General features: G+C 36.0%; 1 protein-coding gene across 2 annotated transcripts in view; it reads left to right on the top strand.

The window, feature by feature from the left end:
- The first annotated feature begins 1,997 nt into the window (after positions 1 to 1,997).
- esamb (endothelial cell adhesion molecule b) overlaps positions 1,998 to 25,682 on the top strand; it is a 39,401-nt gene continuing 15,716 nt past the window's right edge. The window contains exon 1 of one of the 2 annotated variants that reach the window (XM_084419852.1): positions 1,998 to 2,450. In XM_084419852.1, coding sequence (XP_084275978.1) covers positions 2,381 to 2,450 — 70 coding nt within the window. In that variant the 5' untranslated portion in view covers positions 1,998 to 2,380. The remainder of the gene's footprint in view (positions 2,451 to 25,682) is intronic. The other variant, XM_084419853.1, reaches the window with a different exon arrangement.

Raw genomic sequence — 25,682 nt, 5'->3', positions numbered from 1 at the left:
CAATGACAGCCTGTAGAATCTTTGTATATATTGTCACATGCTTCATCAATCAACAACCCTAAGATCTGATCATTTTTGCTCTTCTCTCTGAAGCAGCAGTGGTGACAGCAGCTGCCACTCTTTATTCTCTGTTTTTATTGGTGACACCCACAGACAAATATTTTTCCTAGTATTGTATAAATCTATATTTATACTATAATATCATATTTAAAATGTGTTGGTTGTGTGAAAGTTCATTTGACTTTGCCCAAGGTATTCAGTTGTTTTATAAATTTCATCATTTAAAATATATTTATGTCGCGGTTTGAAAATTATTGTCAGGAAATGGAGCTAATTTGTACGGCAGGCTATAGTTTAAAACTGAATAACTGAAGCGTACACCACATGTTTGACCTTCCACCAAAAGTTATTTGACCATTTTCTCTTAATCAGTCTTTGTGCCAGACACGTTGTACCTGTAGTTCCAAGTTAGATGTAAAGCTCAGACAAGACAATCAAAGACCTGAGCTCACCAGTCCCCAATAATTGAGCAGCGCTAATGCATGAACTTCGGATGTGTTTCTATGGCAACCGGCCAATCGGAGAGGGTGAGAATGAGCTTTGCTCAGGGTCTGTGTATATGCCTTCTCCTGTACCCTATACTATAGCCTAATACCACAGATCAACTTATGTCACAATGCATTCGCCATAATTGGTTGCACCAATTCAGTCTGAAAGAAACGTACACTGAAAATTATTCTTAGGTCAAATATCCTAACCATAGAAAAATCCCAATGCAGCTTTTTTATTACGATGTTGTATAGTCCGATTTTTAAATTGTAACCAACAAGCAGATGCATTGTTTTTATAGTTCAAATGAACGTACAGGAAAGAAATTGTTTTGTGGTTTAGACCCATTCACCCACTAAAAAAATATATATATTTTCATGATTTGTTATCACAACTTTTTATCTTTTGTCAAATCAACTTCGATAATGTGGTTCAGATAACATAACTGTAAACAATCTCCATTGTATTAACTAAAAAAAAAAAAATGTCAATGAACTCAAAATTGTAAGGTAGCCAGGTAACTTACTTTTTTTAAGTTAAACCAACAATATTTTTTGTCCTAGGATGCAGTGCAGAATGAGTTATTAATGTGCTTGCACTTTTGGTTTTGTTGCAGGTTTTGTTGTTGTCTTATGTCAGGATGAATTTATTAGTTGATTTTGTGTGTGTTTGGTCCTGGTAAACCAAGTGTTGTAAGGAGTAAGGACCAAAGATGGTAATACATTCATTTTTGAACTTACCTTGTGGGGAAATATTTTGGTCTTGCATGAGGAAAACAGCTTATAAATTATAATCCAAATGATGTTTAAAACAAAATGCAAAAAGTTTTCTGTTGGGATGTGTTAAAGACTAGGGTAACGTTAGGTTTAGGGGATAGAATATACAGTTTGTATAGTATAAAAACATCTGTATGGAAAGTGTGTGTGTGTGTATGTTTCCTGTTGAGGTTGTATGTGCAATCGTGCACATTTTGGTCAGTACCAAATAAGTAAAACATTTTTTCAATACAATATTATTAAATCTTAATGTAATATATTTTTGATAATATAATATAATATAATATAATATAATATAATATAATATAATATATATATATGAAGAGTTCAGATGCAAAAGCCTCTAAGTGCCATCTGAAATTTTCTCATAGAATGATCATTTTTATCAAGCTCGTATTTTTAAATTCAGTAATTTCACTTAAATGGCAATGAAAATGACCTATTAATTGTCTTTTAAGTGAAATTACTGAACTTAAAAATACGAGCTTGATAAAAATGATCATTCTAAAAGAAAATGTAACTATAAAAGTTAATAATATACTATATATATATATATATAGTAAAAATTACATTAAAATAGTTTTTGGATTAATCGGCTATTCCGGGTAATGCAGAGAGGGAATGATCGAGGAGCTCGTAACACCTGTAAAGAGAAAGGGGCGTGGCTTCATGCACACATGATCTAGACTTGCTAGTGGAAGGTGACAGACTCGCTTCGTACCCTCCAAGAACTACTAAAAACTTCAGTTATGAATGAAAATACTTGACTAAATATCCACAGAGTTTATTTTAAGGAAGGAAGCACCGAAGCTTTAGACAAAGAGCACTTCTCCAAATGTCTGAGCTGCGCGGATGAGAGAAGAGGAGGGAATTTACAAGCTTGACTCGGGTTCTTCTGTCGGGGTTGAATGATTTGATATACTCAAACAAAATATTAATTTTAAAGAGCGAGGGAAGGCAGAAGACATCTCATGCAGAATACGAAGAGCGCGAGAGTATCACTATCACTAGATGCTATATGAGTTGTCGCGCGAGCGGGCGCTTCGAGGGGAGCGATGGAGAGGCTGATGGACTGGAGACCTCCAACATTTCTTCTGCTTCTCACCTTACTGTGGGTGTTTCCAGGTGAGAGAAATATCAACTTACTCTATACAGTAGAAATAGCTTCTAAATGAGCAAATCTTACGTCTTTTGATGGTGTGATGAATTGAGAAAGTTAAAAGAGGTTGTATCATTATTGAACTCTCAGATCATATTTATTAGGCTACATAGGTTTTGTTTATCTCACGTGATTACATTTTTCTTATACAATAAGATAACTTTAACATTGTAGTGTTTAATAATGTGTTAACATTCAAGCAAAATTTCATCAAAAGTTGATGGAAAGTAATAGCTAACATCAATAATAATGCCTGTTCTATATATATTTTTTGTGGTTATGAAATATTATTTTAGAAGTTTTAAACAGATATTTACTTCTTACCAACATATTTCATCCTGAAGTATAAAGCCATGCTATTCATTGCTTATGGGAAGTCATCACATGACTTGAATCTTGAAATTCCCTTATAAATAACTAAGGTGTTGAAATGAAGATTGTTGACATGACAGAGCCATTTGTAGCCAACGCCTGAAAGTAGTGACAGTGATTCCTGGTACTGTGATATGACCATTGTCCTCCTTACTAATCTCCAACAAGCCTCAAGTCAGAGGAGCTTGTAATCCGTTGAATTTTGCACGCAAGAACAAGGTACGAATTCACTTTTAGTGCTGGCTGACGAGATTAAACTGTGTCAGTGTGCTGCAGTTTTTCCTTTAGAGCTCCAAAACTCACAATTCTTGTTTCCTTGACAAGGTTGAAAATAACAAAATTGCATTCACATGCCCTCATAACCTTTGTGATGTTTTGAAATGTAGTGAGATATATTAAACAGGTATTGGTTGCTTTGTCAGGGTTTTGGTCTGTGTTTCCAACATGGCAAGTTGCTGATGTGGTGGTGTTTTCTGTACCTCCAGGGAGGCACCATTATCACATTATATGGAGAATGCGCCATATAATGGGGAAACTGCCCGATGACATTGCTGCCGCCTGCAAATCTTTAGTTGTTTTGTGTGACCTGTCTTGATGACCCCCAAAAGAATATTGCCACCTATATGCTGCCTTGCAAAATTACTACACTGCACATTCACTTTTATCTGGCAGCCTGTAGAATATTACACCTAATTAAGTAATGACTTCATACGTTGACAAACCTCAAGGTTTGAAGGTGGTCTGAATGTTGCATTTTATATGTAGACTGCAAATTTAGGCACAGACCCTTATTTATTAATAACAATAAAACTTAAGTTTGGCTTATTAGTGCCTGCTGTCATCTTAAAATTTTCTGAAAATGAAAATGCCCAGGATTTATATGCCATTTATCCAGCGTTTTTAATCCATACCAGCTTAAATACACTCCACACCGATTTAAAGGAAAAGCCCCACAGGAGATGGCTTAAGTCCCTTGAACAAGTATTCAGTTGTGATCAATGTGGCTCTCTAGTCCCTGGGTTACATCTACTTGTGATCGTACAACCTTTGTGCAAATATCTTAACTGCTTTCCTGGAATGTACAAGGTCAATTGTGATTATATTTTCAGAGAAGATAGTTTGAAATAAGTCTAACATTTAATACTCCCCATACTTATGTCGTCCTTACCAATCAAAAATGTTTTAAAATATTTGTTTTCTCTAAGCTCGAAACCACCTGTAGCAAATTGCAGGATGTTTAAACAAACTGTTTCATCCTCTGAAAAGCCGGAGGTGGATAATCAATGGCTGTAATTGAGTGCGGATCACTGGGCCTTCACAACAGACATCATTAGAAACAGTAATGCTCACCTACCAGAGGCAATTATGTTTGCCCCCTGCACAGCAAAGAACATTTTAATAATGGCAAAAAAAATCCATGTTTCAATTCATTAACCCTGACACCAATCTATTGTTGGAATCAATCTTTTGATTTGCACTGATACAGATCATTATAAGATAGATTTTGGCACTTAGACGTAGATTTTACATGATGGTGGTAACAGTTTATATTTCTGTATAATTTGGGGAAAAAAGGTAAAATTTAAGTAACCTTGTGACAATGCCTATTTTTGGATAATCGAGTGAATTAAATACTTCACAAATGAAACTTAATCATTTGATTACTTTCTCTTTTTTAAACTTGGATGGAAGCAAACTAAAACATTGGATTATTCATAACAAATAAATGAAAGTCTGACACTGCAAGAGCAGCTGACTTAAAGGAGTCATGAACTTTATTTCTTTATAATGTTTCCTTAGGTGCACTTTTAATGTCAAAATTGTCACATTTTAGAAATTAAAGGCCATTTTCTACCCTTATTTTGGCCGATTTTGATCGCTCTGTTTGAAGGGGTGTGTCTGCTGAGAGACTTCAGTGTAAACGCCCACTGCTTTGATTGGCTAACATCTTTGCATGTGAAATAAGTATTACACGTGGGACTCTCTCAAAATCTTGACTTCCTTTTTACTGTTACAGCTGTCGAAATTAACTAATTGTGAAAAGTGTTGATTATAGCATTAGATTTAGATTTACTCCCATCACATGAAAGGTTGCAGCGATGAGCATTGCAGCCTATGACAGATATGTCCGTTGAGCGCATGAATGCAGTGATCTCGTCAATGCAACTCAATTTCTGGAATACTTGCATCATAACTAACAGTGCAAACACTGTGTAAATAAGAGATTCATTGTGCAGTGTAGACAGTGTCATTGATTATAACTGGAGTTTTGGCAAGAGTCTCGTACTTTCATGTTGCGGCATTACTGTCGGGTCCATATCTTGCAGTAAAAGTCTGTTTGCAAACTCTGCACCAAAATGCGACTGATTTGCCTAAGAATCCACAGTGAAATGTAGTTGAAAATAAATAATCACTTTCCTAGCATTAGGGTCCTTTGTAAGAAATCCGCAGCAGATCTCTCCTCATCTCACTAATGCGCCAGTGGGCCGGGCCAAAGATGCGATGATGCATAGAGATGCATGATGCATGCAATAAGGCATTCATCTGATTCTGCAGAGTTGGTCTTTCATCACACTATTACGTCATAATGTGACAAAATCCAAAACAAGTCGATTTCGGAGCTTGGCTTTAATAAAAGCTGTTTTGGGACTAACAAGGAAGTTTTGAGTTCTGAAACTTACATGATGTTTTTATATATGATGACCTCTTGCATGTTAAAACATCAAGGAAAACTTGATATCTCATTTCATTACCCCTTTAAAATGGTAAAGCTAATATTATAAAAATACTTCTGAATCTAAATTCTGATTGGACGAGCCACAAATCGCCTGGAATTTAAATTTTGTATGTTGTGCTATTGCTCTGCGTTGTGTAGTGCCTAATAACATTTCATGTTGACATTTGCAGTACACGTCCCAACGTATTTTTGCATTACTCCCTATTTTTCCGTTGCTTTAACATGTGATAAGGTCCTTCCCACTATCTGTGCGAATATATCTAGTATATACAATATATAAATATAAGTCTCTATTGGATGGCATGTTTCTGCTGTTATACCACCCAGTCCTATTTACATATAATTGAATTCACTATATTGCTGGCTGTTTTTGCTTCAAATGTTACTTACACTACAGTGTCTTTTTACTCCACTACAGCTCTTATGAACTCCAGGATTTACCTGGAAAGTATATGGCTGAAAACCATTATGCTCACATTCATCTGTCAAGAAACACATCCTGACAGATCTGAGACAAGAGACAGATTCAGCTCTCATTAATGCTTTAGATCATCTCATGTAAGTGCTGCCATATATCACACCTGCAGCCCTGTTGCCCTCCCCCTCTCTCTGCCACCTGCGGGAAGTAGTGCAGCGAAAAGAACTGACGCCACTGCCATACAGTTTTCTCAACATGATCCTCAAATAATTATAATTGCAATCTGTTTATAAACTTGCATACAATTTCAACAGCAGACCAGCATGGCATCATAGTTGCACTTCCCTTGAGAGCTGCATGTTCAGAGGTGCTGTTGTGTCGCTTTCCGAAGCGTAGGCGAGGTCGAAGCTGTTTTACAGCAGGTGTAAGTTGGGAGAGTGGATACAGTAATGAGGATCTCAGCCATCTAAATGAGGCCATGGGTCCTCTGGGCACACTGCTGTGTGCCTGTGTGGGCTTCAGAGACACCTGGGGAATCTGCAAACTAGCTGACCATGCACTCCAACGCTTTACAGTATATGCCATAGGCACTTCTATAGCATCATTATATGATCATAGTATGTTTTATGAGGATCATTGAGAAGAAATAGCTATTTCAGTGGGATTAGACACAGATAAGCTTATCCTTTCGTTAGGATGGACAGTTAGGTCAAGGGCTATACGGACCCTTTTCACAGACTGATGATGCGTTTCCACAGTTATTAACATTGTAAATCTAGCAACAACTAAAAAATTATATATATATATTTTTTCATGTTTATTATAACACTATACTCTGTTAAATTACATTGACATTACATTACCGAAAACTGATGCTGCTGCATAAGTTTTTCTAATACAACATTTGACATCTTTGTCTCTTCTGACACATAATCAATCTTTTGATTTTTTGTACTCTTCTGCAAAGTCATAAAAGTGCTATCATGGATTTCTTTATTTTGCTATTGGAGCAAATTGGAACGTAAAAATTGCATTTGTTGTAGTTTCCATTTATCATAGTTTACCCAAACTATGACAACTTTAGTTTCCGAGAACCTCGGAAAAGTGAATAGGGTCCCTTGATCTAAGCACACTTGATATTACATGTGTTATTTTTTAGCCAGTGGTTTTGTAGGACTAATGTAGTGAAATTGTAAATTATCCACCCAATATAGTGAAATATATAGAATTTATTCATTACTGTACATGATCCTAAAGGATGTACATGATCCTTTAGAGTCAAGATTTGTCCTAGAGGTACGTAATCCTCGTTACCCTGGATAGTCCGAGGGGAATGGCAGGAATCTTGTTTTTTTTAGGAGGTGTGACCTGGATTTAGGCATGCTAGACCTGGTCGAGCGAGGCTAATAAGGGCCTAAAGGATCCGATCCGGGCCAGCCACCTCAGAATACACCAGGAGCAGCTGTTACACCTTGCAGATTAACGCCACTGATTGTTTTAAGCTTTCATCTGCCTTTCCCCCCTGCTCTCACTGTCCCTGATCTGACGTGGAGACATCCGTTCTCTTCTCTCTTATCGTGATGGAGCATAACATCTCACCCCCATCTCTCCTGAGCTCTTATTAAACTTCCCCCTGCCCTACTGCTACATCTGTGCAGCTGATCCACATCCATCTGTCCGTCCTTCATCGCAGTGATTTAACGTGACAGACATCTTGTGAGGGGGGCCGCATGTGTTTAACTCTTATCTATGAGGGCTTTTTATTATAGCATCCCTCTGGTAGTAGTAGTAGCAGCAATTACTCTGATGTGCCCGAGGATGAGGAATAGCAATATGAGATCATATCTGAAGTTGAAGAGGTTGGCCATGCTGTGCACCCATCACCTGCAAATGTAATTAGAGAGAATAATCAGCCATGATGGGGCTGAGCTCGCAGTCATCTGTGTGGGGCAGCAGTCAGCACCTGCAGCATGAATCACAACAATGACTTCATTTTGGATCCCCAAAATAGCAGTTAAAGTTCCAAAGACAGTAATTATTAGATCCGAAATTAAGCTACATCGCACAAGCAAGAGTGCGTATGTGTTGATATACAACAGCATGTTTGTGAGTGTGATATATGCAGCACAACAGTTTTATAAACTGATACTTATATTTTTACTTTTATAAACTAATATTGATATTGCATATACATACATAAAGAGAGAGAAAGGTTTAGGGTCAGTATGATTTTTTTTTTTTTTTTTTTTAATGCTGTTGAACGTTCTATTTATCAAAGAATGCTGAAAACAGTATAATGATTTCCACAAAAATATTAAGCAGCACGACTGTTTTCAACATTGATAATAATAAGAAATGTTTCTTGAGCACGAAATCAGAAAATTTGAATGATTTCTGAAGGATCATGTGTCAGCTTTGCCATCACAGGAATAAATTACTTTTTAAAATATATTAAAGGTAGGGTAGGCTATTTTGGAGAGGCTAGCAATAGCAAGCCATCTTTGAAAGCATGAGATTCCACCCTCAAATGGGATTTTAAAGGTAGGGTAGGCATTTTCGGAGAGAGGCTAGGACATGAACAGCTCCGGGTAGAATATCATGGGTTGCCATCTCATAATTAAGGTTACGACATGGCATGAACGCAACATAAGCTCGCTGTTTTGGTTTAGGAGGAACTGTAAAAGGCGGCTGCTGTTTGTTTGCGGCTCTCGTGACTGTCTGCATAGCACACGAGGAGGTATGGAAATACGTATGTTGACAGGCAGGTAGGACATTGTATCATTGCATTCGGAAAAGAGTTTCAACCAGAATAACAAAAAAATGTTATAAAATAATTGCCTAGCCCACCTTTAAATACAAAAAAGTTATTTTAAATTGTAAAAATATTTCAAAACATGACTGTTTTTGCTGTATTTTTAATCAAATAAATGCATCCTTAATGACCATAAGAGACTTCTTTAAAAAACATAAAAATTCTTACTGATCCCAAACAGAAGCATTTGTGTGTATGTATGTATGTATGTATGTATATTAATTATTATTATTTTTTTAAATATAGCAGATTTTTTAAGTTATAAACTACTCAAAAGTACAGTCTGGAAAAATAAATAACTTGGGCTTCATAGCAAATGCATCCAGCTGAAAATTAGTTGTCATCTTCAAAGTTGTGTTACCTTCTCATTTCTATGTCAGGCCTCAATTTTCCCCAGCTTGGTTGCTAAATTGATGTAGTCCCAGTTCCACGCACAGAGCAGCATCTGTGAAACCTGCTTGGACCTGATAAGCCCGGCATCCTAGTCTGTGGAGGTTTGGAGTGCTCTACATTCTGCTGTGGAAATTATGCTGTGTACATTGGGCTCAGTGAGTTTATTAACCATTTGCCCTTAATAGTTTGATTGTCAAAGTTTGTAACATAAAGCCTGATAAAGAGCAGTGAGCTTCTGTTACGGTAAAGAGGGGCTCACTATTTTGCTTTACAAATGAGAAGTAAGCAGGCTGCTTGGGTAGTGTTTTTTAGAGTGCCTTACATTTATCTCACCAACAGCTTTCACATAAACACGAAGTACCCTGGATATTTTCCTCTTCTACATTCACAATTTCTGTCAAAAGTGTAACTTTGCCAATTTTCAACCCGCTTTGTATTGTTATTACAATGTCTGTTGTGTATTTAAATGGAAAAAGTTTACTCATTCTCTGTGTTGCATGGACAGAGAAATTCACGTTCATTCACGTTAGCTCCAGGGGTTTAGTGAAAACAGATTATACTTCCGTGTTTTTGTATCCCCACCCACGGACAGTCGGATCGACAGAGGGTTATTAACAGAACAGATATTGTAAGGGTAGGTTTATCACTGAAAATTGGATCGTACTATGTCTACTTTTTAAACCACATTATGGTGAAAATGGAAGTCTATGGCAACAGCTTTCTTACCTGTACAGCGTTTGCTTCGGGTGGTTGGGTGAAACTGACAGAATCCTTCACTGGAAACCAAAAGTAGCTCACCCCTGCTAAACGTTTACTCTTTGAATTCTTGCATTCGGGAACAATACAAGTCGACACCATTATGACTAAAAGTTTGCATAAATGCTTTTTTTTGCAGTGGTAAGACTTAGACTTTTTTTTTGACAGGCATTCCTCAGCGTTGTGTAATCCAATATATATTTTTTATAATACAAAATCATTATGGAATTCATTATTACTGTTCTTTTGTGTCAAAAGTTTGTATGTTTTATTTAGTTTTTATAAAAACATTGTTCAGGAATCTGAAGCAGAATCGCTAAATTCTTTGTGATTTCCTAAGTGAGTGTCATTTTAAGATTGAAATGCATATCTCCTCAGGCTTCCCTCATAGACTTAACATGGACTATCTTTGTGTAGTGTTTTGGTGAGCATCTATTATTTCTGAGCAGCAGACTGTTACTGTCAAGCAGAGAAGCGAGATGGAAAGGACCATTAGGAATATGTTTGGGAAAATGTGTGGCTGCAGTAAATGCTCACTATAGGGTATTTAATTATAGCAAGACCCGACTTTTCTCTTATTTTATGTCATTGTTTAGCTGAACATGTCTAATGCGAATAGCTCAAGCTAGTACATCTCAAATGCAATGAGAAAACATTGTTGAAGTCATAGTGAACTGATGGTGTGATCAATTATTTAGGGGAACATGTTGCCTCACCAGACATCCGCGTATAGGCCTGTGAGGAATTGTTTGGTTGTTGGAGGGGAAGTGTGCTATTCTTTTTCAATTAAAATAAAAAATGACTATCAGGTATATAAAATAGGTTTTCTGTCCAAAAAATAGGGCAAAGGAATCTACAGCCCTTTTAAATGATTTCCTTCTGGCAAAAGAGGACATCTATCCATCATAGCTGGTGTGACAAATTTCCATTCATTTCAGTACAGATGGCAGTTGACAGGTTAGTTCTTTAAACAGACTTGTTTAGCTTAACATCTTGTGCGTTTTCCTCTTCCTGATCCATTTAAATATTGCATTTTTATTGTAATAGTTCCAGATAATATGTCTTATTTTAAAATGTTGGCTGGTAACCTACATAACCAAGAGTAGATCTGCTGAAATCCTCCATAGCATGTGAAAAGGGGTTTCCACCCACTCTCTGAAATATTAGCAATGCCTAATGCAATTGTACCGGGAATTGAAAAGTCACAGATTAAGAAATGTTGTTCGTTAAGGCCAGAATCGGCCTGTCTTCTTCCCCGTAAAGACAGCTTGGGCTGGTAATGGGATTATAGTGTGAAGAGGCAGCTTAGCTACATGGCCTAAGGAACATTGTCCAATCCCCTAAGGATCCACAAAGTGCCCCTGGAAAAAGTAGTCGGGGGAACGGTCATCGCTCCTGCTCACACACACTCGCATAATATAACCCATTTACTGTTATCGTACTGAATGCTATTGTCTTTCACACCACAGAACGACAGCAGCTCCCTGAAATAATGCTTGCAGAATTGACACTTGACGGCTTTATGAACTGACTTGGCCAGCCTGATTTATTATGTATTAAGACATTTATATTAGGTAAATCAAATGATTAAAGGGGTGGTTGATTATGATTTCACTTTTTTAACTCTAGTTATGTAATATTGCTGTTTGAGCACAAACAACATCTGCAAAGTTACAATGCTCAAAGTTCAAAGCAAAGGGAGATATTGCTTTTAAAGAAATCGCTTTTTAAGGACTACAACAAACGGCTGGTAGGGACTACACGACATTCCTCCTGAATTAGTGACATCACCAACACTAAAATTTACATAAACCCCGCCCTAAAACACGATTTATAGATTATCAAGACAGAATATGCTAATCAATGACTAGAAGATAACTACACATCAGCTACATAAATTCATCAATTAACCATTCAGAAATGTCCTGTTGCATTCTACATGTTGTCACTTCTTCTTGAGTCTCTCCATCATTGTCTGACTCCGGTTTGAACATAAAAGGCTAAAAGTGTGAGTGCAAGCTGTTGTAGCTCCGCCCTCTGTGCTGGGAGCAGCAGCTCATTTGCATTTAAAGGAACAGACACAAAACGGTGCGTTTTTGCTCACCCTCAAAAATTGTCAATTTTAACATGCTATATAAAAATATCTGTGGGATATTTTGAGCTAAAACTTCACATACACACTCTGGGGACATCAAAGATTAATGTACATCTTGTGAAAAGGGCATTATACCACCCCTTTAACAGTTGCTATTTGCAGAGAGAAGGGAAAATTGCTGCTTTTAAACAACTAATCATGTTTGCTCTCTGTGTTATTTTAGTATTATTATACTATTATATATTTTATTTTTATTTATTTTATTTACTATTATTTTCAATTGTGTTATGTGCCTTTTGTCATATTATATATATATATATATATATATATATATATATATATATATATATACATACATACATATATATATACATACAGTGCTATGCATAAGTTTAGACACCCATACTAAAGTTGACTAAAAAGAGGAATAAAAAATCATCTTTTGGAAACTGAACTTAATGCCTTAATTTAAAAAAATAGGAAAAATCCAACCTTTAAGGACACCAATTTTCTTTGTGAATGAATAATGCATCGTAAATAAATCAATGTTCTTCCTTAAAATACAGGGTGCATAAGTCTGGACACCCCTATGTTAAATTCCGATAGAGCCAGGCAGATTTTTATTTTTAAAGGCCAGTTACTTCATGGATCCAGGATACTATCCATCGTGATAAAGTTCCCTTGGCCTTTGGATTTAAAATAGCCCCACATCATCACATAGCCTTTACCATACCTAGAGATTGGCATGGTTTTATTTCAGTTAGCCTAATAGCTAGTTTGATTTGCATTGAGAGATGATATTATGGAAAGTACCCCATGCCAATCTCTAGGTATGGTGAAGGCTATGTGATGATGTGGGGCTATTTTAATTCCAAAGGCCAAGGGAACTTTATCAGGATGCATATTATCCTGGATCCATGAAGTAACTGGCCTTTAAAAATAAAAATCTGCCTGGCTCTATGGGAATTTAACATAGGGGTGTCCAAACTTATGCACCCTGTATTTTAAGGAAGAACATTTATTTATTTACGATACATTATTCATTCACAAAGAAAATTGGTTTCCTTAAAGGTTGGATTTTTCCTAATTTTTTTAATTAAGGCATTAAGGTCAATTTCCAAAAGATGATTTTTTATTCCTCTTTTTAGTCAACTTTAGCATGGGTGTCTAAACTTATGCATAGCACTGTATATATATATATATATATAACAAATATTTTTATGTAGCTTTATTTTATTTTATTTTATTTTATTTCAGTTTTAGTCATTTTAGTACTTTTAGTGCAGTTAGTTGCCAAGGCAGCATTTCTTATTTTCTGTTTTAAGGTGACACAAAAATTAGTGGAAAGAAAACATCCAAAATACTCTTTTGATGCATCTTTTATAGCACCTATCTGTTTGCGTCTGTAGATTTCAGTTACACTACTTTTTACTCTTTAAAGGCCGTTTTCTCAAAATGAGTTTTTTTCTCCTGCACTGAGCCAGAAATCTCCACTTCAGTAGCACTTACACACACCAAACCTTATAGTTTTATTCCTATCTATATTCTGAAGGTTTTTACTGAGGGGTTTATTCAAATATAATTTGCCTGATTTTATACATTTTATTGCTAAAGAAATGGTGAACATAAATTTTTTTTCTGGCTGTTGACAGTATTTTCTGATTAATGGGTGATAAAAAGAGAATTCCAAAACCCCCTCTGTTAAAACCTTTGACTCTAATATGTCATAAAAAATTAATTACGAAATTTGAACCCGACTTCATCCAATGTTCAGATTTTTCTTAGTGCATATTTAATTAGATAATGCCTCATTCGCGTATTTAAACATAACATTTCATAAAACTTGTAATACAATTTTTTTTTTGCAGTTCTTAATGTAATCAATCAACTGGATAAGTATGGTGATATCTATAGGTTTTTTTTTTACCCTATTCACCTGGGGTGTCTTGCCCTAAGTTTTCATTTAATATTTAGATACGATTTTTTCCAGCTTTATTTTTAGTTAGTGAAAGGCAACAAATGGTTTGAAATCCACACTGTACCAATGAATGTTTGATACATTGGCTTGATATAAAGGTTTAGAGAAGCCACCAGTCTCCACTCTAATATTGAATCATGTAGAGAAGAGCAAAAAAATTGACATTTCATTTTTTGCTGCTTTGATTTAGAATACAATTAGCATGTCTAATGAGACAAGGTTAATGAGTCAGGGCGTTTGTTTCGGTTTCAGTATTTATGGTTTTTAAATCCGTGATGCTGTGAAGCGGCAACATTATAAATTTGACTCCATATTTATCCTCCTCATTTTATTAGTCTCACTTATCGTTCTGGCAGTATATTCATGTGCATCAAAATATCCACTTGTTATGTCTGTTATTGTCTGTTATAGAGTTTTGTTAGGACTGGGTTATAGACGCCATACGTAATTTGACATGAACGAAAACAAGGCTCACAGAAAAGGATTGAAAATAAATATTGTCAGTTAACAAAACACTTTGCATGGCATGGGTTGCAAAATTAGATGTGACCTAGATCAGTACGTCAAACTGCACTGAAGTGTACCACCGTCCCTCAGTGCTTTGTTTCCATCAAATTAAACTGTGTATTTCTTCTGACCAAGGTCTATTGCAGGACATACAAACCTATTGTATATTCATAGCTTTGTCTAAAAGCAGCGCTGTCTAACGTCCTTGATGTCCTTCTGCGTCAGTGAAACACCTGCAGATTTCACAAGATTCCTTCGCCTTGAGACATTGTTGCATACAAAGAATAAATAGACTTGTGTGTGAGCATAATTTAGGCCAATAGTTAATTCTTCTACACTTAAAAATTCTGTGAAATTTACAGAAAATGTATTTTACCGTAAAAATTTTTTTTGTAATATTTTAGGTTTTATGTATTGAACTTAAATTTACAGTAAAAAAGTATATTTTATTAATTGATATAATGTTCTAGCTACTGAAGTAAACTCTGTACCGTTATATATACCTTTATATTTATATTATAAACACAGGTGATGAAAATGACACTTGTAGAATCAAAGCTCAGTATTATATCTTTTCCACAAGCTGAGGAATACTAATATATTGTAGTGTTTTGCCCACAAATACAAAACACTATAATGGTAACACATATGACACTAAAATAATGCAAAAAATATAATATATAACATGAGACTCAAATGTACATAACTAATAACATAGAACTAAGAAACAATGATTTAAATGAAAAAAAACATCAAATTTGAAATGTCACAATTTACATTTTTTTCATTGTAGCGTAAATTATAAGATGACTTGTTCTTTTTCACTTCCAACAACTGTATATTAAACAATATTTTACTGAACATTTACTACAGTTTTTCAACATATATATATATATACTAAGGAATCTTACACTTAACCAATTAATGGGTTTTTACCGTGGCATTTTTGCAGTCTTTTACTGTTAAAATTACAATCATTTTTTACAGTGTAAGGTAAGCATTTAAACATGAATTTTTTACAGCCATTTCTTAAGTTTGAATAAGCTCACTGTAAACCCTAACGCTCAAAATAATTAATTGGTTTGAGTAGGACAAACTTAAATTAAACTAATTAGTTCAGTCAAATGAATTTTTATGAGTATTTAGCACTTTCTTTTTCTTTCAAGTTCACAGAACTGATATATTTTAAGTAAACTGAACTGTTTCATTGTTTTGAGTTTTATGAAATGATTTGGACGGCTGGGATGTCTATTTCCCAGCATGCTTTGCTGATGGCACTTGAATGGGAAAGTAAATGCTAAAATTAAGTGTAATATAATGTGTTTTTTTTGTGCAAGATTAATGTTAAGTGGGAGATTTAGTAGTGATTAATGTTGGTTTTAGAATAGTTACCATCATGGTGACAAGTGGTGCATGCGGCTTGATTTGAGAGCAAATAAAATCTTTATATTGTTGTACTCGTATAGCAAGTGCTGTATAACATACTATTGTTAGCATGATAACATAAATAGTATGTTAGCAAACTAGCTTGTTAAAGTTAATACTAATGAAAGTGTTCACATTGAGATTACATGAAGGTTTTAAGTTAAATGTATGAAATAGTGTACTCTGATTTTAATTGTTCTTAACTTGAAATTTTTAAGTACAAACTTAAAATCTTAAGTTCTGCTTAATTAAACTTTGAAATTTCAATACTTAAAAAAATTGAGGCAATCGATTGCCTTAAATTTTTTGAGTTTTGCTAACTTATTCGGGTTTACAGTGTACCAATATCCAAGTCATTTTCAACATGGCACACTTTGGTCTCAGGACCTAGGTGTAGGCAACTTGAGAGGAAACCTATCACTCTTGTGCCCTTGAGCAAAGCATTTAACCTCAGGTTTGCTCCAGGGAGACTTTCCTGTGAATGTCTAGTAACTAACTAACTAAATAGTGTGTGTCACAGTTAGAGAAAGGAGACGTTTCCTGTGCCGTTCTGTCCTGATTTAGTCTTTGCTAGAGCTGGTATCTGCTGACAGATTACAAACAGCTCAGTGTGACAGTTGTGTGGCTCCTTCAGTGTGAAGAGTGAAGGCTGTTTTGTTTAAATATGTGCATGTTGTTTATGTCTTGCAGTAATGTATTATGGATAATGTGACAGGATGCAGAAATCTGTGACATCTAATGACTTGAATTTCATGACTTACACAAATAGCAAAAAACTTAATAAGAAACATGTCATCAGCTTATGTTATGACTGATAGTTGCTTGCTTAGGATTCAGCAACAGATCAACCTGTTATAAATATATATATTTACTATATTTTTTACATATTACATATATAAACTACTGTTTACAAAAGTTTGAGTTGAGTATTCTTGCAATACCAGAGGCTGCACTTTCAGGACCGCAGTCATCGGACCACATTTTTAGGAGCCTCATTTTATTTATTTTTTGTATGTAGCCTACTAGAAGATTATAGGCTACTGCAGAGCACTTAATATTCAATTCTGCATTTGTATTATTCATTTTCAGGAATTATTTAGTTGCTTAATTATTAAAATGTTATTGATATATTGTCCTAACCAACCCCTAACCCTAAAAACAAAAGTTGGTAACCCTCTTGAAATATTTGACCTAATTTATTTCAATATATGAGGCCCTATGTTTTGATTTTAAATTAAAGTTCACCTGTTATGCTATTTAAATTCCTAATTTAGTTTTTTTTTGTCTCCTACAATAGATTTACATCCATCAAAGGTAAAAAAAACACGTACATTTTTTCATAATATACATTGCACATCACCTCATTTCTCAAAAAGTCTGAAACCGGTTTGTTTGAGGAATCAGTCTCTCCAATCCCCTTATTTCCGAGAGCCTACTCTGCTCTGATTGGTCGGACGGTCCAGTCTGTTGTGATTGGTGTACCGCTTAGTGCATGTCAGAAACGAAACACCTATTACCGTATCTGATTTTTCCTCAGTGTAGGAAAACAATGTTCCACATGTTTCCGTATCAATTCCAGCTTGAATCCTCATCCTTTTGAAGTGCATGCAAAGTGGATTTGCAGCGCTGAAAACAGCATCTTCTCAACATGCCGGCAACAGACCATATGGCTGGTATTATACAAATTTGTTACATTGTTGCGTACTGTAGCAGTTTATGCACTTTGATCTTTAAAACTTTTCAGACTTTTACATTCACAAACAACTATATTACACACTGCATTTAACATAGTATTCGAAAAAGCATAATAGGGGCACTTCCAGCAGTTTTGCTGGAAAGAGAGAACTTATTTTTTAACACAGAATCAAGATATTTCCTGTGCTTCCTTTTCAGTAGCATTTCTTATTATTGTTGAAAACACTTGTGCTTCTTTATATTTTTTGTAAACTGATACATTTCTTTCAGGATTCTTTGAATAAAAAAGTTCAGAAGAACAACATTTATTTGAAATTGAAATCTTATGTAACATTATAAATGCCTTTACAAAAATGACTTTTGATCAATTTAATGTGTCCTGGCTGAACTGAACGGAACAGTAGTGTATTTATATATTTTTTTTAAAAGGTATACCAATTCACACGAGAGCCGTAAGTGACATCTGGTACCACCCTCTCACGACCACACAAATACATTAATTTCTTCTAAGAACTCATCATGATAACAGTTGTATTTATTATTTATTATATTGTGTTTACGGTAGCATATGTGGTGTGTAATAATGGTTTTATACTTTGTTTTGTTTGTATAACTGCAAAGCACTGTGACAATATTATATCTCTCTCTGGGTGTCCTAACCTGTCCTTTCAGCAGAGTCATAAACATGTCAAGCATTTAATAAGATTCATTCATCTTCCAAGCTCATTCCTGTGGTTTATCATCAACAGGCAGCATGTGTCTCTGGGAGCAAAGCAAAAGATGTATCATCCTTGCATTAATGTGTTTCTCAACTCCTGTAAAAGCCCCTTCACCTGATTTGCATCTGTTTTCAATGCAGTCAACTTTGACCCTGCTTGCCGCTGACCTTTCAGATGATTACTGTCTAGACAATTTTTATGGTGTATGTTGAAGTGCATTGCTACACTGACACAAGTCATGAAACAGCAATGTTGTCCTTGAGCAAGGTATTTTACCACAGGTTTCTCTGGGGGAAATGTCCCAAAGCAATTCAATTCCTTTCTAATCTAAAGTTGGATTGGAGATTTACTCAGACTTTACTAGTTTTATTTCTTAACTGAGCTAATGACCATTTAAACGAGTCACTTTAAACTTTAGGTCTCTTAATACAGTCTTAAAATGATCCACATGATCAGGTCAGACTAATGGTTTCGGTCAATGACGCACATGATGATATGGATTCACAGTGACTCATCATCTACCATGAGTCAACCATCCCAGTTCTCCAGACAAGTGAGGTGTCCTTGTGTTATACACAGATCAGAATAGATGAACCAAACAGATAGGTGAACAGTATTAGTGAATAAAAACTTAAATGTATACTTAAACTACTACTACTACTACTACTACTAAAAACAATAATAATACAATCATACAAATAAATACATAATATTTATTTCAAATATATGCTGTTCTTTCTATTCTTTTAAAGAATCCTGAAAAAAATGTATCATGGTTTCCTCTCCATATACAAAATATTAAGCAGCATAATTGATTTCAACATTGATAATAAGAAGAAATATTTCTTGAGCACCAAATCATATTAAAATGATTTCTGAAGGATCATGTGACACTGAAGACTGGAGTAATGATCTCACTGAGAGCAAACTTTTTGAATGGTAGTGTAAACTTTCAAACTTGCTAGCTTGAGTGGCTGTATTTTGCATAATTATGTGTTTCGTACATTTAAAATTCCAAACTTTTGTTGTGTTATCTAAACTCCCATCCCAGGAGGGTATTCTTGTAATGGCACTAAACGAAGGCCTGATGGTCTGCTGTGGCGAGAGAGCTTTCAGATTTGGATGTGACAATATTTTGAAGGTTTTCCAGCTCTCCACTGGAGCGCATGACGAAACACTCCATGTTTCTGTTTTCTAGCTTTGAGTTCCTTTGCTCTTGCTTGCCAACTGGATGAAACACCTGAGCCTCAGCACGGGGTCCACTCTGTCCCACAGCTGTACGGGGCAGCCCTGTGGGATTCTCGCATCCATCCCAGCTCCCAATGGCCCTCTTATTTGTCTAGGTCAGATCAAGCATTTAAGTTCTATTTTTGAGCCTTATCTCAGCATGCTGTTGTATAAAAACTGCACCATCCATTTTAATGGTGTTTTTTTATGGAACTTATAACATGTGCTATGTTTGAAATCACTCTGTACTATCCCCTATATTACTTCTCTAATATAGTCCACTTGAAGAAGTGAATGAAAATGAGTTAGTAAATTCAGACACTGAGTGTGCCGGAAGGGCTGTCGCTTTTGCATAGTTTGTGCTTGCTGTTTAATAATCATTTCATCATAATCATCACTCTGTCATGGAAACTAGCATGTATAAACTTTAATTTAATAATCAATTAAAAAGGAATTTACACCTGTATGATGTTACGCTGTACCCACATTGGACCAGCGTTTTGGAAAATGGATGGATGGAAAATTGAGTTCTGCAGAAATATCAAGAGGGGGTAGCACAGCTAATAGTTTCAACACATCCAATTTAATTTGCCTCAGTGCTGCCAAGAAGAAAACTACAGCCTCCCAGTGTCCCGACACTTTCTGTGGCTCAGGTATTTGAAAAAGTAAAGAAGTTTACTCAAGACAGCATCAAAGCAAAAGGCATTACCCAATGTAAGAAATTTATCGCACTAAACGATCAGCCGTAGGGTATGCGATATCACGATTTTTGATCATGGAACATTAAAATGTCTCCACGATCTGCTTTTCAAGAAATATTGTAGTATCGTGTTACAGTGCATTCTATCAGTTGCAGTTCTGGCGCCTCTGTCTCAACATACTGTACAATGTGACGTACATTCACATAACGTTAACGCAGAGGTAGAGTTACACTGACAGGCGGTGTGACACGGCCTTTACACTACTGTTCAAAAGTTTGGGGTCAGTAAGATTTTTATTCAGCAAGGACATTAATTTGAGCAAAAAATTTGACAAAATGGATCATGGTTTCCACATAAATATTAAGCAACTGTTTTTGGCATTGATAATAATAAATGTTTCTTGAGCTGCAAATCAGTATATAAAAATGATTTTTGAAGGATCATGTGACACTGAAGACTGGAGTAATGTTGCTGAAACTTCAGCTTTGCCATCATAGGAATAAATAACATTTTAAAATATATTCAAATAGAGAATGATATTTTTAATTGTAATAACATTTCACAATATTACTATTTTTACTGTAGTTCTGATCAAATTAACTCAGCCCTGGCGAGCATAAGAGACTTCTTTCTAAAACATAAACAATATTACCAGTGTGTACTGTATATATTTTCTGTACATATTTTGGAACAGCCTAATTAACCTCCCAATGAAACTTTCAAAGATGATGTCAGCCCTGAGGTTGCCATAGCAGCTGGCTGATCTCCCTGGAAATGATGCATCCAAGAGATGAAAAGACATTGCATCCTTTCCCCTCGCTGACATCTAAATATTTATCCCACAGCCCATGGCTGGAGAGTCTGATTTAAGGTCTCAGTGATTTAGTCTAGATTTGCTCTTTAGTCTAAATTTTTGTCTAGATTTGGTTCTTTTTATAATCCAGACAGCCCACTCTGAAGCTGAGCTTCACAGACCTGCGTATGATTAGATGATGGACATCTGATAAGTGTGTGCAGATGGAGGGTGTCTAATAAAGCCAATTTCATTACTGGACACAATCAGATCCCAGTATATCATCTCACTAGTATTTGCTGATTAGAATTCGTATCCATATTTAAAGTTTTTCCCCTTCTCATTTTTATGAAAATCCTGCAGGATGTCAGTTGTGGTTCTTTGATCTGTGTCTCAACCTACGCTATGACTGACTTGACTTCCTTTGATTCAAAGCTTGTGGGATTATTTAAACAAAAAGATAAATGTGAAGCAAACAAACCAAGAATCTGTAAGTACAGTTTACTGTGAGCACACTTTGATAAAACGTTCTCTGCAGTCTTTTGCAGAAGGAACGAGTAAACTGCTTTCCATCCATGCTTATCTTCAGGACCCGAGGCAACATGCGGCATCATCTCTCCTGATAGCCTTTAATGGCCATTAAATTTCCTCCGACTCTCTGTGAATCCCATTCCATCCACAGAGTCCATAATGATCTTCTCTCTTGACTTTCCTTCATGAGAACCCGATAAGCATGATTTTGATGTTGTACGTCAGATGTGCCGCTAGACTGCTGGAGTAATTCTTTTGCTTGAGCTTGCGCTCTATACATAATTCAAGCCCGATCCATCTGCCTGTTGCATGGATTAATATTTTCTGCACAGATTTGTAGGAGGAGATTGTGTCCATATGCCAGAGGCTACGGAGAGAGTAGCTTTGTGGAACGGCATAATTTTCTTCCTGTGGACCTGAGTGGCAGAGATGGAGAGCACTTCAGGCCAGTCACATTCAGGCTGATTGATGCTCTCCACACTTTAGGCAGCACTCTTTAGATTTACAGCGCTCTCCAAGACCAACACAGCAATCAAAACTAAAGCATGTGCACCAATTCAAGAGCAGTCAGACATGTAAACAAATATAATGATCTTGGTTGCGACACAGATTATTCAAAACCAGTTGTAATGTCCCCTAAAGGTGTTTATTGAAAATCTATATATCTGTCTGTCTGCACCACAGTATACTCGTGTTTTTTTTTATCAGTTATTTATTGAACTGGTAGAGTCTATTAACTCTCTATATATACTGAGGTATTATTTATGTTTTTTCAGTTTCTCTGAAAGGCCAGCTGACAGCTTGGGTCATGATGACTGAGAGCAAAAAAGTCACATTGATTTAAGACCATATTTATGGCCGATAAGTTTTTCGCAAGCCCTGCAGTCATTCTATTTTAGCATCTCCCATAATGTCATGTCACAATATATGGCCTCCATCTTTTTTAAGATTAATATTTGTTATTATAGGGGTGTATGTGTGCAAAAAAAGAGAGGAAGAGTGAATTTCTGAGAGGAGGAAACTAGTTTTCTAGTTTTTCTGTTCAAAACTTGTGAGCTGACTACCTAGTGTAACGGTCACCAGCTGGAGTGCCCTTGAGAGCCACCAGAGGGCACTCCACATCAGACTATTGTCATTCCCTCATAAACTACATTTCCCATAACTCACTGCCCGGACTCTTCATCCATTATCACATTCACCTGTGTCTCATTATCTTGTTTAGCTCACCCCATATAAGCCTGGTTTTCTCATTCATTATTTGTGAACATTATCTTGTTTAGTGTCACACTGCAACTCCAAGCATCCTCCCTGGTTTCATGTCTCTTGATTTTGGATTTCTTGCCTGTTCTGTGGATTAGCCTACTCTTTTGCCCGTGTTCCCTGCCTTGTTGTGTTTGTTTGTATGGCCTGCCTGCCTGCCTGCCTGTGTTTGACCTTGCCTGTACTTTGGATTACGTCTTTGGATTACTCTGTTCAATAAATACTGCATTTGGATCCTCAACCTTCTTGTCTCGGAGCAGTTTGTGACACCTAGACAGGATTTTCATCATCATCATAGGCACACTGCTGACCTGAAGCCAGTTCCGAAAGATAGTGTAAGAATTGATAAATTAGGAGATTCCAGACAGTCTGTTTTGGGGGTGACCAGGCCCTGAGAGGACAAAAGGACCTCTCTGGAGATTAGCATTTGAACTGGCTCTCATGCACCATCGAGACGAAAGTCTCACCTCCGAGTCATCTAATCTACATCTCTTTCCCTCACCCCCTCTCTCTCTCAGATGATCCCCTGAAGATCACCCAAGAAAATGTATAGTTTAATGTGAATGATTATCACAGAGTATTTTCATGTTTGGTATCATTTAAAATGTCACAGTGCGACTGGTACAAATGTCCTATTTCCAGAATAAGTAAAACACAAGGTAATAAGGTTTTTGAAGGTTTATGGATAACTAGCATACAAGGAGGGGTTGGTCTCTCAAGCAAATGGTCACACACCCCCAAGAGGTGCTACAGTGTACCTCTGAATGCAAATTTCTATTGTTAGCACATGGTTCCAGGTGAAAAGGTTTGTCTATTTAAGGAGGTGCAGCAGGGAGATCGGGGCCTTTTTTCTGTACTTCAGATCGGTCCGTGAGGCTGAGAGAGATAGATCTCTCAGCCTCACGTATTTCTTAAAGTTGGGTTTGCATCTTCTCTCTATTCCAGAGCATTTGATGTTTTGTATCGATTATCTTTGAATTGATTATGAAATTGGCATGATACATTTACCTGACATAATAAATCCTTACATGTGATTATTCTAACTGATCTTGACATCGTTCATTTAATGGTTAAAAGGAATAGTCAAACATTTGCTCACTTTTAGTGAGGCACAGATATTATTAAAACCTTTCATTTATGGAGTCAGATGAATTAACGAGTAAATACATATGATTAATATATTACAAATTTAACCAAACAAATACTTCGCATGAGGAAAGGACAGAGCACGTGATAACCTTCCCCGTGTATTGGCGAACCGGCAATTGGGCCAATTTCACGGGCCTTACAATAGGAAGTTTCTAATATCCCTCGTTTTGGTCAAGTTCGGCAGCATGACATTCATCTTTCATGGAGAAGGCAATCCCAAAATTCATTGTGACTGAGTCAGTATTTTATTATACTTTAATATAAGTATTTAATACTTTAATTAGCAAGGACACATTAAACTGCTCAAAAATGACAGTAAAGACATTCATAATGTTACAAAAGATTTCTATTTCAAATAAGTACTCTTCTTTTCAACTTTCTATTTATCAAAGAATCCTGAAAAAAAGTATCACGGTTTTAACAAAAATATTAAACAACACAACTGTTTTCAACATTGATAATAATAATAAATGTTTTTGAGCATCAAATCAGCATATTTGAAGGATCATGTGACTCTGAAGACTGGAGTAAAATTTGTAAATATATTCAAATGAAAAAAAGTTTTTTAAATTGTAATATTTCACAGTGTTGCTGTTTTTACTGTATTTTTTTGATCAAATAAATTCAGCCTTCGTGAGCATAAGAGATTTCTTTCAAAAATAGTTAAAATGCAACTTTTTAACACGTAGTAACAAATTGTATAAGTGTGCATGTATTTTTTATTCTTATTAGCATATCACATTTGTTATCTTAGCAACATGCCCATACCCTTTGCATGAGAAGCATTGATTTAGGTGCATGCAGAGTTGCCTATGTAAAGTGATCCGAATAAGTCACTTAAAGGGTTATTAGTTGACCCAAAAATGAAAATGATCCCATAATTTACTCCCCCTCAAGCGATCCTAGGTGTTTATGACTTTCTTCTCTCAGCCAAACACAGTCAGAGTTATTTTTAGAAACATCCTGACTCTTCCAAGATTTATACATTCTGTGTAAAAATACAACCTATAATATTCGACAGGCAATTTTATTTCGCTTTACAAATTTGCTTCCACAAATTCAGTGGTTCAAATTCGATGGAAAATTCAACATTTCACATCCCGGTACTGCAGGAATAGCAGTAGATTACCAATTTGAAGGGCCCTATCTTACACCCAGCGCAATTGACTTTGTACACCGACGGATGTATCATTCCTATTTTGCACCCGACGCACAGCAGACTTTTCCCTCCACAGACGCACGTCGGTAAATTAGGGAATGAACTTGCGCTCCCGGGAGTGGTTCAGCGAAAAGAGGAGGCGTGTTCCGGCATGTTCCCTGGTGCTATTTTGCAGTTTCAGAAAACAATTCTGCCACAGACCAGGAAAATCCTAGTCTAAAGTCAGTGGCGCGTTATTCAGATGCTATTTTAAGGGCGCATGCTTGGCCATAATGTAGCGTGTGCACAACGCGCATTCACTTTGCTTCTCTCATCTACACACTCTATACATAATTACAAGGAAAAAATTTACGACACGAGGGAAATAATTGTGGTGTCCATGAAGATGTGAGAGTTAAGAGTGCTGCCTATGTACAGTAGGTAGTAGATACTATGTTATGGCCGGACCATTGCTAAAATCCACAGGGTCTG

This window comes from Rutilus rutilus, assembly GCF_951802725.1.
Source record: "Rutilus rutilus genome assembly, chromosome: 9".
Lineage (NCBI taxonomy): Eukaryota > Metazoa > Chordata > Actinopteri > Cypriniformes > Leuciscidae > Rutilus > Rutilus rutilus.
This window is presented reverse-complemented; position numbering and strand designations above follow the sequence as displayed.